General features: G+C 41.1%; 1 protein-coding gene across 2 annotated transcripts in view; it reads right to left on the bottom strand.

Moving 5' to 3' along the window:
- Positions 1-13158, bottom strand: part of swm (Zinc finger protein swm) — a 240896-nt gene extending 227738 nt beyond the window's left edge. Inside the window, exon 1 of one of the 2 annotated variants that reach the window (XM_071664921.1) lies at positions 12627-13158. In XM_071664921.1, the coding sequence (XP_071521022.1) occupies positions 12627-12685 (59 nt within the window). In that variant the 5' untranslated portion in view covers positions 12686-13158. The remainder of the gene's footprint in view (positions 1-12626) is intronic. The other variant, XM_071664922.1, reaches the window with a different exon arrangement.
- Positions 13159-16137: the final 2979 nt, after the last annotated feature.

Raw genomic sequence — 16137 nt, 5'->3', positions numbered from 1 at the left:
ATTACTTACTCAATCAAACCACCTCACACCACATATTGTCCTCAAACATCTCATTTCCAGCACATCCATCCTCCTCCGCACAACTCTATCCATAGCCCACACCTTGCAACCATATAACGTTGTTGGATCCACTATTCCTTCAAACATACCCATTTTTGCTTTCCGAGATGAAGTTCTTGACTTCCACACATTCTTCAATGCTCACAGAACTTTCGCCCCCTCCCCCACCCTATGATTCACTTCCGCTTCCATGGTTCCATCTGCTGCCAGATCCACTCCCAGATATCTAAAACACTTTACTTCCTCCAGTTTTTCTCCATTCAAACTTACCTCCCAACTGACTTGACCCTCAACCCTACTGTACCTAATAACCTTGCTCTTATTCACATTTACTCTTAACTTTCTTCTTTCACACACTTTACCAAACTCAGTCACCAGCTTATGCAGTTTCTCACATGAATCATCCACTAGCGCTGTATCATCAGTGAACAACAACTGACTCACTTCCACAACAGACTGCATACTTGCCCCTCTTTCCAAAACTCTTGCATTCACCTCCCTAACAACCCCATCCAGTAGGGTGGAGGAACAAGTCAATTGGGAGATAAGTTTGAATGGAGAAAAACTGGAAGAAGTGAAGTGTTTTAGACCTCTGGGAGTGGATTTGGCAGCGGATGGAACCATGGAAGCAGAAGTGAATCATAGGGTGGGGGAGGGGGCAAAAGTTCTGGGAGCGTTGAAGAATGTGTGGAAGTCGAGAATATTATCTCGGAAAGCAAAAATGGGTATGTTCGAAGGAATAGTGGTTCCAACAATGTTATATGGTTGCGAGGGGTGGGTTATAGATAGAGTTGTGCAGAGGAGGGTGGATGTGCTGGAAATGAGATGTTGTTGTCTTTGTTGCATCTGGAGGGCTGTATATTAAAGCTATAACCAGGTTTTGACAAGAGCCAATGCAAGCCAGTATTTGGCATGAAAGGTGAAAGTAACCCATTGACTATACACTGTCTTATCTACATGGTACCAACAAATTACAAGATGATAAAGAGCTAAACTAAACTCTTACATTCCAGTCTTTAACTCCTTTAACATAAACTGTACAATGCATCTAGATGTACAGGGATCTCCAGATTTATATGTATCTAATTTATACCATTTTTTAAATAACACACACAGCTCATTTATACCTTTCTTTAATTAACACAGACGTAAGTTTAGAATAACACAATCATCATTTGGCTGGCGGCACAGTGGTGTGGCATTGCCAGGGTCATGAAAAACGTGCATGTATGCAAGGCTTGGATACAGTCTATAGTAATGGAGTTCTACATTATTTTCTGCTGCAGTATAAAGTACACTGAACGTGTTTTGCTCCTTGCATCATGCTGCCAAAGCATCTTTCAAGTTCTCCTGGTACCAGCAGTGCTGAGAAACATAATGCCATCACCAATGAGGTTAAGAAAGATGTGTTCAAACGTTACAAGGGAGGTGAAAAAATAGCTGATATTAAGCATGCCCATGGACTTAGTGAATCTAGTCTGCAGACCATTCATGATGATGTAGAGAAGATTGGTTATGGAGAGAATGGAATTAATGTTGAGCAAATGGATCAAACACCAAACTTATTAAAAATGTTTCTGTCAGCGTTTGTGGTATAAACAAAGGCCTGGAGTATAAATGATGACTTGGCAGCTGAAAAAGGAGCAGTAGAAACATTTCAAGAAAGTCAAGATTGGTTTGTGAATTTTATGAAATACTACAATTATCACAACATCAAGATGCCTTAAGAGGCTGCTTCTGCTGATGTCATCGCTACTGAAAATTTCCTGGGAACACTCAAGACTATCATCGAAGAAGGCAAATATTCTCCTATGAAGATTTAAAGAGGTCAACACTGGCTTACTTTGGAAAAAATGCCTTTGAGAATATAGATTTCCCACGAAGAGAAGACTGCATAAGGGTTCAAGTTGATATTTTCTGTTATCAACTGAATTCACTGTACAGTATGTATATTTTTTCATATTATATTATCATCGTACTTAGTCGCTGTCTCTCGCATTAGCGAGGTAGCACAAGGAAACAGATGAAAGAATTGCCCAACCCACCCACATACACATGTATATACATAAACGCCCACACACGTACATATACATACATATACACTTCAACGTATACATACACAGACAGATACATATATACACGTGAAAAGTTTTTATCGAGGATGTAAGGCATGTGTTCGTGTAGGAAGAGAGGAAAGTGATTGGTTCTCAGTGAATGTAGGTTTGTGGAAGGGGTGTGTGATGTCTCCATGGTTGTTTAATTTGTTTATGGATGGGGTTGTTAGGGAGGTGAATGCAAGAGTTTTGGAAAGAGGGGCAAGAATGAGGTCTGTTGTGGATGAGAGAGCTTGGGAAGTGAGTCAGTTGTTGTTCGCTGATGATACAGCGCTGATGGATGATTCATGTGAGAAACTGCAGAAGCTGGTGACTGACTTTGGTAAAGTGTGTGAAAGAAGAAAGTTAAGAGTAAATGTGAATAAGAGCAAGGTTATTAGGTACAGTAGGGTTGAGGGTCAAGGCAATTGGGAGGTAAGTTTGAATGGAGAAAAACTGGAGGAAGTAAAGTGTTTTAGATATCTGGGAGTGGATCTGGCAGCGGATGGAACCATGGAAGCAGAAGTAAATCATAGGGTTGGGGAGGGGGCGAAAATCCTGGGAGCCTTGAAGAATGTGTGGAAGCCGAGAACATTATCTCGGAAAGCAAAAATGGGTATGTTTGAAGGAATAGTGGTTCCAACAATGTTGTATGGTTGCAAGGCGTGGGCTATGGATAGAGTTGTGCGCAGGAGGGTGGATGTGCTGGAAATGAGATGTTTGAGGACAATGTGTGGTGTGAGGTGGTTTGATCGAGTAAGTAATGTAAGGATAAGAGAGATGTGTGGAAATAAAAAGAGTGTGGTTGAGAGAGCAGAAGAGGGTGTTTTGAAATGGTTTGGGCACATGGAGAGAATGAGTGAGGAAAGATTGACCAAGAGGATATATGTGTCGGAGGTGGAGGGAACGAGGAGAAGTGGGAGACCAAATTGGAGGTGGAAAGATGGAGTGAAAAAGATTTTGAGTGATCGGGGCCTGAACATGCAGGAGGGTGAAAGGCGGGCAAGGAATAGAGTGAATTGGATCGATGTGGTATACCGGGGTTGACGTGCTGTCAGTGGATTGAATCAAGGCATGTGAAGCGTCTGGGGTAAACCATGGAAAGCTGTGTGGGGCCTGGATGTGGAAAGGGAGCTGTGGTTTCGGGCATTATTGCATGACAGCTAGACACTGAGTGTGAATGAATGAGGCCTTTGTTGTCTTTTCCTAGCGCTACCCCGCACACATGACGGGGGAGGGGGACGGTATTCCATGTGTGGCGAGGTGGCGATGGGAATGAATAAAGGCAGACAGTGTGAATTGTGTGCATGGGTATATATGTATGTGTCTGTGTGTGTATATATGTGTACATTGAGATGTGTAGGTATGTATATTTGCGTGTGTGGACGTGTGTGTATATACATGTGTATAGGGGTGGGTTTGGCCATTTCTTTCGTCTGTTTCCTTGCGCTACCTCACAAATGCAGGAGACAGCAACAAAGCAAAATAAATAAAATAATAATATTCATACTTGCTGTCTACATCCATTCCTGTCGCCATCCCGCCACACATGAAATAGCACCCCACTCCCCACCCCACGCATGCATGAGGTAGCACTAGGAAAAGACAAAAAAGGCCACATTCATTCACACTCAGTCTCTAGCTATCCCCTGGGGATAGGGAAGAAGGAATACTTCCCACATATTCCCTGCGTGTCATAGAAGGCAACTAAAGGGGGCGGGAGTGGGGGGCTAGAAACCCTTCCCTCCTTGTACTTAAACTTTCTTAAAGGGGAAACAGAAGAATGTATATTGTAGTATTCTATATTTCCTGGTATGTGTATGCTGCAACTTTTCATAACCTAATGGATACCTCATAAAGGCTTCGTCCCACAGCCAGGGATGGGCCCAAGCTACTGGATTGGGTTGCTGGTCAACCAACCTAGTTGTTAGAAGCCACAGCCCCCACAGCCTAGGTGATCTGATACACTATGTAGGTACTTGTCCAATGCTTTTTTGAACTTCTCTACTTTGGATCCCATGCTGTTTCTGATGGTAAATGGCAAGATGTTGAAGTCTTGGGCCACAAATGTTTAAGGTGTTCTCTCTCTTTGTGCATATAGCATCTTTGAATTTCAGAGGTAGAATTTTACAAAATCTTCCAGGCTTGTTGTGCCAGTATGGTATCTCCAAATGTAAATTGAGAACCATATCTTTCTAGGATTTCCAGGTATAGATGATGATATACCTCTCCTGTATGCATTCTAGAGAGTATAGCCTCAGTGATTCCAGTAATTTAGTTCCTTTAACACATTAACATGGGTTGTGAAAGATCTCTAGACACTTTCTAAATATGCAATTTCACCCTTCTTGTAGGGTAATATTAAAAGACATCATTATTCAATGGGTGAAAAAATCAGTGCCTTGGTAAACAGAGAAGAGGTAGTAAAAGCTTTGCGGAAGATGAAAGCCGGCAAGGCAGCAGGTTTGGATGGTATTGCAGTGGAATTTATTAAAAAAGGGGGTGACTGTATTGTTGACTGGTTGGTAAGGTTATTTAATGTATGTTTGACTCATGGTGAGGTGCCTGAGGATTGGCGTAATGCGTGCATAGTGCCATTGTACAAAGGCAAAGGGGATAAGAGTGAGTGCTCAAATTACAGAGGTATAAGTTTGTTGAGTATTCCTGGTAAATTATATGGGAGGGTATTGATTGAGAGGGTGAAGGCATGTACAGAGCATCAGATTGGGGAAGAGCAGTGTGGTTTCAGAAGTGGGAGAGGATGTGTGGATCAGGTGTTTGCTTTGAAGAATGTATGTGAGAAATACTTAGAAAAGCAAATGGATTTGTATGTAGCATTTATGGATCTGGAGAAGGCATATGATAGAGTTGATAGAGATGCTCTGTGGAAGGTATTAAGAATATATGGTGTGGGAGGCAAGTTGTTAGAAGCAGTGAAAAGTTTTTATCGAGGATGTAAGGCATGTGTACGTGTAGGAAGAGAGGAAAGTGATTGGTTCTCAGTGAATGTAGGTTTGCGGCAGGGGTGTGTGATGTCTCCATGGTTGTTTAATTTGTTTATGGATGGGGTTGTTAGGGAGGTAAATGCAAGAGTCTTGGAAAGAGGGGCAAGTATGAAGTCTGTTGGGGATGAGAGAGCTTGGGAAGTGAGTCAGTTGTTGTTCGCTGATGATACAGCGCTGGTGGCTGATTCATGTGAGAAACTGCAGAAGCTGGTGACTGAGTTTGGTAAAGTGTGTGGAAGAAGAAAGTTAAGAGTAAATGTGAATAAGAGCAAGGTTATTAGGTACAGTAGGGTTGAGGGTCAAGTCAATTGGGAGGTGAGTTTGAATGGAGAAAAACTGGAGGAAGTGAAGTGTTTTAGATATCTGGGAGTGGATCTGGCAGCGGATGGAACCATGGAAGCGGAAGTGGATCATAGGGTGGGGGAGGGGGCGAAAATTCTGGGAGCCTTGAAGAATGTGTGGAAGTCGAGAACATTATCTCGGAAAGCAAAAATGGGTATGTTTGAAGGAATAGTGGTTCCAACAATGTTGTATGGTTGCGAGGCGTGGGCTATGGATAGAGTTGTGCGCAGGAGGATGGATGTGCTGGAAATGAGATGTTTGAGGACAATGTGTGGTGTGAGGTGGTTTGATCGAGTAAGTAACGTAAGGGTAAGAGAGATGTGTGGAAATAAAAAGAGCGTGGTTGAGAGAGCAGAAGAGGGTGTTTTGAAGTGGTTTGGGCACATGGAGAGAATGAGTGAGGAAAGATTGACCAAGAGGATATATGTGTCGGAGGTGGAGGGAACGAGGAGAAGAGGGAGACCAAATTGGAGGTGGAAAGATGGAGTGAAGAGATTTTGTGTGATCGGGGCCTGAACATGCAGGAGGGTGAAAGGAGGGCAAGGAATAGAGTGAATTGGAGCGATGTGGTATACAGGGGTTGACGTGCTGTCAGTGGATTGAAGCAAGGCATGTGAAGCGTCTGGGGTAAACCATGGAAAGCTGTGTAGGTATGTATATTTGCGTGTGTGGACGTGTGTATGTACATGTGTATGGGGGGGGTTGGGCCATTTCTTTCGTCTGTTTCCTTGCGCTACCTCGCAAACGCGGGAGACAGCGACAAAGTATAATAAAAAAATAATAATAAAGAAACAAAGGGAGAAAATATTGAATTCTATGCAGACAGCGATTCCAAGAAGCAAATGACAATTAGAAAAACTATGAAAGATGGTAAAAGTACTGAGCATGATCGAGTGATGATGGAATGGTTTCGACAGCGTCAGAGTGACGGAGTGGACTTGTCAGGTAGCATGATAATGGACCCGGATAAGTTGTTCCATAAAGAACTTAAATTACAACATGAACGTGACTATAGTGAAGGATAGCTTCACAGATTCAAGAAGTGTCATGGAATCAGTTGGTTAGAGGTGTGTTGATGAATTATCATTACGTGACCACAGTTGGTCCGGCAAAATGGTTAATCCAGCAAGGCTTTGAAACCCAAGAGTGCCGGAAAATCGGTGGTGTACCTGTACATGTAAGAATGAGGAATGGGGGGAGGAAGTGCAGTTCATTGAAAGACTGATCTTTTTATACTTGAGACCCTGAAGATGGCATGGTTTATAAATGTGTTGTGATCTATTAGTTAGACTTATTTTATTTATTTATTTATTTATTATACTTTGTCGCTGTCTCCCGCGTTTGCGAGGTAGCGCAAGGAAACAGACGAAAGAAATGGCCCAACCCCCCCCCCCCATACACATGTATATACATACGTCCACACACGCAAATATACATACCTACACAGCTTTCCATGGTTTACCCCAGACGCTTCACATGCCTTGATTTAATCCACTGACAGCACGTCAACCCCGGTATACCACATCGCTCCAATTCACTCTATTCCTTGCCCTCCTTTCACCCTCCTGCATGTTCAGGCCCCGATCACACAAAATCTTTTTCACTCCATCTTTCCACCTCCAATTTGGTCCCCCTCTTCTCCTCGTTCCCTCCACCTCCGACACATATATCCTCTTGGTCAATCTTTCCTCACTCATTCTCTCCATGTGCCCAAACCACTTCAAAACACCCTCTTCTGCTCTCTCAACCATGCTCTTTTTATTTCCACACATCTATCTTACCCTTACGTTACTCACTCGATCAAACCACCTCACACCACACATTGTCCTCAAACATCTCATTTCCAGCACATCCATCCTCCTGCGCACAACTCTATCCATAGCCCACGCCTCGCAACCATACAACATTGTTGGAACCACTATTCATTCAAACATACACATTTTTGCTTTCCGAGATAATGTTCTCGACTTCCACACATTCTTCAAGGCCCCCAGAATTTTCGCCCCCTCCCTCACCCTATGATCTACTTCCGCTTCCATGGTTCCATCCGCTGCCAGATCCACTCCCAGATATCTAAAATACTTCACCTCCTCCAGTTTTTCTCCATTCAAACTCACCTCCCAATTGACTTGACCCTCAACCCTACTGTACCTAATAACCTTGCTCTTATTCACATTTACTCTTAACTTTCTTCTTCCACACACTTTACCAAACTCAGTCACCAGTTTCTGCAGTTTCTCACATGAATCAGCCACCAGCGCTGTATCATCAGCGAACAACAACTGACACTTCCCAAGCTCTCTCATCCCCAACAGACTTCATACTTGCCCCTCTTTCCAAAACTCTTGCATTTACCTCCCTAACAACCCCATCCATAAACAAATTAAACAACCATGGAGACATCACACACCCCTGCCGCAAACCTACATTCACTGAGAACCAATCACTTTCCTCTCTTCCTACACGTACACATGCCTTACATCCTCGATAAAAACTTTTCACTGCTTCTAACAACTTTCCTCCCACACCATATATTCTTAATACCTTCCACAGAGCATCTCTATCAACTCTATCATATGCCTTCTCCAGATCCATAAATGCTACATACAAATCCATTTGCTTTTCTAAGTATTTCTCACATACATTCTTCAAAGCAAACACCTGATCCACACATCCTCTACCACTTCTGAAACCACTAGTTAGACTTGTATACCTGTTTTTCCATTTTTTCCAGTTCTTCCCATCTTTTGTATTTTATGTGCTATGACACCAAGGTTACATTTGTCAAATGCTCTTGCAACTCTGTGTAAATCACATCAGCATATTCTTTGTTTTCCAGAGTTTCAACAATTCTATCATAATGGTCAACCAACTAAGAAAGGCAAGATCTTCCCCTTCTGAAACAAAGTTGTCCTGCGTTATGTAGCTTGTTCACTTCCATAAAGTCAGTCAGCTTGCCTCTTAGGACCCTTATGAAGATTTCAATATGTGCAATGTTAATGCTATGGGTTGATAGTAATATGAAATACTTTGCTTCCACCTTTGTAGACAGGGACAATGTGGGTCAGTTTCAAACTTTCAGAAATGACGCCAGAATCTACATTTCTTCTCTCGGACATATCTAGTCCAATAATCTGGGCCTGGGGCTGAGTGCATGGGCATACTGCCAATGGCCCTCTCAAAATCTTGTGCTATGTGCACAATCTGGGGATCACTAATTAGGAAGAAATCTGTTGGGTCATGCACCTCTAATGTTGTTTTCAGCTTGCTGAATGTCAATTCATATATATTGCCTTTTTTATCTCTCTTACCTCTATGCAGTCAACTGTAAATTTACCTTCTGTTTTAAGTGGGTCAATGGAGTTTTTGGTTCTGGAGTTGCATTTGACATGTGAATAAAAGTATTTTGGGTTATGTGTACGTGTAGGAAGAGAGGAAAGTGATTGGTTCTCAGTGAATGTTGGTTTGCGGCAGGGGTGTGTGATGTCTCCATGGTTGTTTAATTTGTTTATGGATGGGGTTGTCAGGGAGGTGAATGCAAGAGTTTTGGAAAGAGGGGCAAGTATGCAGTCTGTTGTAGATGAGAGAGCTTGGGAAGTGAGTCAGATGTTGTTCGCTGATGATACAGCGCTGGTGGCTGATTCGGGTGAGAAACTGCAGAAGCTGGTGACTGAGTTTGGTAAAGAGTGTGAAAGAAGAAAGCTGAGAGTAAATGTGAATGCAAGGTTATTAGGTACAGTAGGGTCAATTGGGAGGTAAGTTTGAATGGAGAAAAACAGGAGGAAATGAAGTGTTTTAGATATCTGGGAGTGGATTTGGCAGCGGATGGAACCATGAAAGCGGAAGTGAATCATAGGGTGGGGGAGGGGGTGAAAGTTCTAGGAGCATTGAAGAATGTGTGGAAGTCGAGAACATTATCTCGGAAAGCAAAAATGGGTATGTTTGAAGGAATAGTGGTTCCAACAATGTTATATGCTTGCAAGGCGTGGGCTATAGAGTTGCGCGGAGGAGGGTGGATGTGCTGGAAATGAGATGTTTGAGGACAATATGTGGTGTGAGGTGGTTTGACTGAGTAAGTAATAATAGGGTAAGAGAGATGTGTGGTAATAAAAAGTGTGTGGTTGAGAGAGCAGAAGAGGGTGTTTTGGAATGGTTTGGTCACATGGAAAGAATGAGTGAGGAAAGATTGACCAAGAGGATATATGTGTCAGAGGTGGAGGGAACAAGGAGAGGTGGGAGACCAAATTGGAGGTGGAAAGATGGAGTGAAAAAGATTTTGAGTGATCAGGGCCTGAACATGCAGGAGGGTGAAAGGCGTGCAAGGAATAGAGTGAATTGGAAAGATGTGGTATACCGGGGTCAACGTGCTGTCAATGGATCGAACATGGGCATGTGACGCGCCTGGGGTAAACCATGGTAAGTTCTGTGGGGCCTGGATGTGGAAAGGGAGCTGTGGTTTCAGTGCATTATTACATGACAGCTAGAGACTGAGTGTGAACAAATGTGGCCTTTGTTGTCTTTTCCTAGCGCTACCTCACGCACATGAGGGGGGAGCGGGTAGTTATTTCATGTGTGGCGGGGTGACGATGGGAATGAATAAAGGCAGACAGTATGAGTTATGTACATGTGTATATATGTATATGCCTGTGTGTGTATATATATGTGTACATTGAGATGTATAGGTATGTATATTTGCGTGTGTGGATGTGTATGTATATATATGTGTATGCGGGTGGGTTGGGCCATTCTTTCGTCTGTTTCCTTGCGCTACCTCGCTAAAGCGGGAGACAGCGACAAAGCAAAATAAATAAATAAATATTTTCATTTATGGTTTTTTCTTCTTTCTCCTGTTTCATATGACTTTTTAGCTAATGGTCTATGTCCAATAATCCGTTTAACAGTATTACAGTATTTTTTCTTTGCTGGGTGAGTTGTGGCTTCTTTAGGTCTGCAATTCTTTTTGCCTACTGTAAAGTGCTCACCTTTCATACTCTAACCTAGTTTGCTCTGGAGCTTTCTTCTAGCTGGTGTATGTCCGTTTGATGTTTGGATTACCAAAGTGGTCATGTCATTTACACATTCCTTCATTGTTTTACTACTCCTTAGAGTTTCTCACTGTGTTGCAGATGTTCATTGCTCACATCCTCCCAATTTATCCACTAGCTATCAAAAGTGAAACTGCAGAAAACACCAAAAGGCAGTGTAACACTCAAGCTTGTTTTTACTTCAATCATGTTGTGATCAGAGTATAGGATGTTCGAGATGGTGATATTACATATCAAGTCCACATTATTTGCAAAGATTTTGTAAAGAATGTCTAAAAATGTCACTTCCTTTGGTTGGTTTTGTTATTTGTTGGTTGGGGGAGAATTTTACAGTCTAAATCATTCTATTTTGTCGCTGTTCATCTGAGCAGCTTCTAGTGTCAGTATTTTCTGCTACATTGTTATTTCTTGCCGGTCTTCACTTAATGTATGGTTGGATGATGTCTCACAAGATGAGTATATTTGGAATTGGGTTTCCGAAGAGGTCTAGACATGATTCTGTATTTCTAATCTGTTCCATAAATTCACCTAATGGTCAAGAGATTAAAGCAAAGACCAGGTTTGGGGTTTTCAATCTTGATGAAAGCTTCTACTACATCATTTGAGAAGATTGGCAATTCAGCTGTTATAAGTGTATTTACTATGAACAATTCAACTCCTCCACATGATCTAGTCTTATCACATCTGTAAAGATTGTAATTTGGGATTCCCACCTCACTGTTCATATGATTTTTTGTGTATGTCTCAGTGAAGGCTCTAAATACTGCACTTGACTCATTCAGCAAGCTGTTATAAATGGAATCTTATTTGTTATACGTTATATCCATCCCTGTATGTTGGCATATATGAAGGACATCACTTGTCCTTTTACTGCTTTGGAAGGTTAATATGGTATGATATTTAGTATTATCTCATGCATAAATTGAGAAGTCTCTGTGTATCTATACATCCTGGGTGATGGGTGAGGTGACAAAAACCATAATTTCTCCCTTCTGTCAGTCATCATCCAGTCATGCTCTTGACAGTTTATTTTTGTGAGTTTTCTAAAGAGAAAACTGAATACCTTTCAGCTAACTTTAGAAGACCAAACAGAAGATGATCCTGAATTATCTGATGATGATCTGCCTTTGGATCATAAGGAGACTGAGTTTACAGATGTATGACACATTAAGCATGGAAAGCTGACCAGATGAGGCAGGAGGTTTACTTGCTAAAGTGGAGACAGTGCTGCTAGTGCTCACCTTACTTTGAAAATACTGTGCCTGACTGATGCAGATGAGATTTTACAACATCTATAGTTCATGTTATCAAAAATTACCAATGAATCAAACTAATTTTGAGAAAATATCTATTTCCAAAAATAAATTAATACTCATCAGTAATTATTATACAAGTGTAGGTTAAATAAATGATAAAATATCAAAAGTGGCAACTCACTTGAAAATTAGGCCTTACTTCCACACTTCTTTACGTGTTGTGTTGAAAAACATCAACAAAACCTCTAAATATCTTCAAGTAAATGTAATGGATGAAATACACATCTGAAGTAATTCTTATTATTGTCACACATATGAATTTCTTTGAAGCTGTAAGGCTAAATACATTCTTCAAACAACTTAAAAGGAAACTGATTTTTAAGGGACAAGAAAATTTTGGGTAGCCTCAAGTGATCAAACAAGACAACTGCAAAACAATATCACTAAAACACCCAAAAACTATCAGCACCACACTGCTGAAGTTTTTCTTTATTATGGGTTCATCAGTGAGTTCTGTTGATTTCCACAGGTTAATTTCATCATGTTGTGAAAGGTAACAATTACTCTTCACACCACAACTTCATCATCTTCCAACACCTACACTTTACAGAATTCGTGGAGTAAGCAAAGTTGAAAGAGGAGCAAAAATTAGGGAACTTAAAGTTATTCCTGTTTGCCCAATCTCAATTTTTTCTTTACATTGATATTATGAAACCCTTGAACTGAAACATGATCATGTTTTGTTATTAGTCAAACAACTGTTATAAATAGATGATGAAAGCCTCAAAATCAGATATGAGCTAATAAAGGTTTAGGCATACTTACAATGGGGCCAAGTAGCCTGTCAGCCACTGTTTTAGTAAGTCTGGTCTCTCGATGATCATTGTTCACAGGTCTCCGGCAGGTGTGTGGCTCAGGATGTTCTTCAACAGCCTTGTTAGGAATTACGGGGAACCCAACTGTAGCCACAACTGACTGGCCTCCACAGGTCAACTCTTCAGAACACACACATTTAACACACAAACATATATACATACATTCACCGGTAATGGTTTCCGTGCTAAGTTTTCAACTCACTCGGCAAGTAACCCAAAGTTATTTGGAAATTATGTGGATGGTGTTGACACGATGTAAACATTACAGAGCCACTAGTCCAGCGCTCTCATCTGCCCTCCAGCATGTCCTAACACACTACTCTCCCTAGCCCTAGCATGGGTACTACGCTCTTCGTGTCATTAATTACATCGGTGAACATCAAACTTAAGTACATGAGTCTGTTGAGCAAAACTTAATTGTACTTTCACAGGGGAAAGTAGCTGACGACAACAGATGATTGGTCACGTGATCTAAACAAACCACGTTAGTGATGCGCAAACTGGATTACTTGACTATACCACCTCAGGTGATAGACGTTACTTGATCAAATAGCAATCCTTTTTTTTCTGTAAACTTTTGAATACATAAATGAATTTGCAAGACATATGTTTGATGCAACATTAAGTGTATTTATGATGTATCTCTAGCAACCCTGTACCTCCCGCTTAGACTATTCTTTACCATATCCCAGAGAAATGTTGAATTCGTTTCTAAATTGATGGATTGTGGTTCTGTAAACTATTATACACAATAGTCACACTAAAATGTTCGAGTATTTCCCCCATGCGCATATAAACATGCACGTGATATTATACCAATCTCTCTCTCAGGGGAGCAAATCTTGAAATACCATGGATTTAGGCTTCATGACTAATTGTTTGTTGATGATTATCTATCGAGTCCACAACTATGGCCATTAGCGACACAGTTTCACAAGAGGAACATACTTAAGTCATAGACAAGGTTTTCCAGAACAGAGGCCAATTTTCAACTTAAAATAATTCGTATTTACATCCATTCTTCAGGGTAATGCAAAGCATCAGTAAGTATAGGCACCAGGTACACGCTTGGAAAATGTGGGAGAGGGAAGGAGGAAAATGAGTCGGGACAAAGCTAGATTTCTCTGAAATAATTCTTACATTCGTTAAGACCTGAGCACAAGTTCTGTACCATTATTTCCCATTCCTGCAATGTATACATTTTGATATACAAGTGTTCCTGAGGTTTAACTAAAAAAAAAATCCTACTAAATCAGTATACTACATCATATATAAACCATTTAAGGAACAATGTTAAGCTAACATATTCAAGTCCTAGTCTGTACTCTGCGGGGGTTTTTTTTTCCACTTCAAAACAATTCGCCGCTCACGATTTTGCTCGTCAGTTCTTCCTCAGCCAATTCCACCGACTATATGATAGACTAATAGAGAACAATGCTTAGGTTAATTTTAGCTAGGTTACATCAAAATTAGCTATAGATCAGGTGTGGTGAAGTTAGATTATACTTTCTCCATAATTATGTACTTCATATCAGGACCTTTCGCCACCACCAATTTTCCCCCTCAGTCATGAACTAAGTGAGCTGTACCATCCGAGGGCACCAATCTAAACCTGATTCATTTTAGTAAGATGATTATTCCTTGGGGGATGGCAAAAATGCATGTTAGACTTTCCAAAAAGGATTACTCTTTTATTGAATTTTGAAACAACGACTCATCAGTCATCAGCGAGCAATGTTGCACGTTCAACAAATATGCCAGTTACCTAGATAATGGTGTTTTGTGTGATAATGTGAACAAAAAAATATGTTCATTCAAAAATTTCGTTAGATGATTAGGAAATGTATTCAGCCAATATTTGTTGATGCTTTGTCAAAATGACTGAATAAAATTGTGGTTAAGTAAAGTATACTTTAGGTATTTATCAGATTTGCTGGTCATACTTTGTCTCATCAAAACGGGAAAACCAGGATAGTCCTACTACCATACACCTACTAAAACCTTACTTTGTCACATGAATACTCTTGCCAACCCCTGTCCACTCAAACATTCTTAAGTATTATCATGAAACAGTCCGACATGCTATGGCCTCTTGTCCCCGGCATCATGGGGTGCTAAGAATCTCTGGGTTTCTGCATGACTCCACTGCCAATGAGAGGGATGGCTCTAGCAGTGCCGGCCCCTTCCACGACCTTTCCCTCTCTGTTAGACCTTCCTCTTTTTCTATTCACTGTATACCAACATTCGTAGTCTCTGTAATAACATCTCATTTGTTGAATACCATCTGTCTAGTATCTCTCCTAATACTTTACTTCTCTCTGACACACAGTTATCTAATGATGTTCTCACTAGTCCCTTTTTCACATCCAGCTATAATCTCCACAAACGATTCCGATTCAGAGGTGGTGTTTGTGCTCATTCCAACATCAACACACCTGTTGCACACCTCAAGGACCTTGAGGTCCCAAACTTTGATGTCATGTTGTTCAAAGTCGGTCTCCCAACTACCACATTTTTCCTGTTTCGCTTATTGCTCTCTAATTCTGATCTCTAACTCTAACTCTAATTCTAATCTCTAACTCTAATCCTTCTTCGACTATCTAAACTCCTGCCATGATACTGCGACATCACCTGCAAGCCGAGATCCTCTACCTCGGTGATTTCAACATTCACCATAGGGAATGGTTGAATTCCTCCCATATGGATGGTGGAGGGACTTAGAGCAAATCATCCCCAACCTACCCTGCATTCCTTACCACTGTGACCACTCTCCTAGTATTCTAGATTTGTTTTTCACCTCTGGTCCATCCCGCTGTAAGTATACAATCTCGCCCCCAATTGGTTCATCTGATCACACCCTTATAAATGTATCTATTCTAACGGCACTTCCCATTCCAGCAGCCCCTTCTAAGCGTAATTACTAGCACCTCAAAAAAGTTGAGTGGAGTATATCACGTAACTTCTTTTCTGATTTTCCTTGGATAAATTAGTATCTCTCCGTGAAAGGCATAGCAGAGGTTATTCTTGCGGTAATGAAAGTGTTTATCCCCTTCCCACAAAAAGACCTCTTCGTCCAATCCATGGTTCAACTGTTCTTGTTCTGAGACCATTCAGGCAAGGGATCAGGTATACCAGGCATGGAAAACTCTCCTTCCTCTGGCTCCCATTCAGCTTTCATCACTGCCTGTAATCGCTGCGAGCACGTTATTTGCAAGGCAAAGTGTTCCTTTATTCAAAGGAAGTGTTTACATAAGTTTACATGAGAAAGAAGGACAACAGGAGACCCGACAGGCCCATGACTGGGTAGTTTGGTACAATATGAAAGTTTAACTTGACAAGAAACTGTAATTCCGCTCAGCAGTTTTCTATGTTTTCCTAGTATCCCGTTACCGCTGTAATCTATAAAGATCATTTGTGACGATTTTCTCAAAGTATACCTGAATCTATGAAATATTTGTCGA

Source organism: Panulirus ornatus, chromosome 9 (assembly GCF_036320965.1).
Source record: "Panulirus ornatus isolate Po-2019 chromosome 9, ASM3632096v1, whole genome shotgun sequence".
Taxonomy (NCBI): Eukaryota; Metazoa; Arthropoda; class Malacostraca; order Decapoda; family Palinuridae; genus Panulirus; species Panulirus ornatus.
This window is presented reverse-complemented; position numbering and strand designations above follow the sequence as displayed.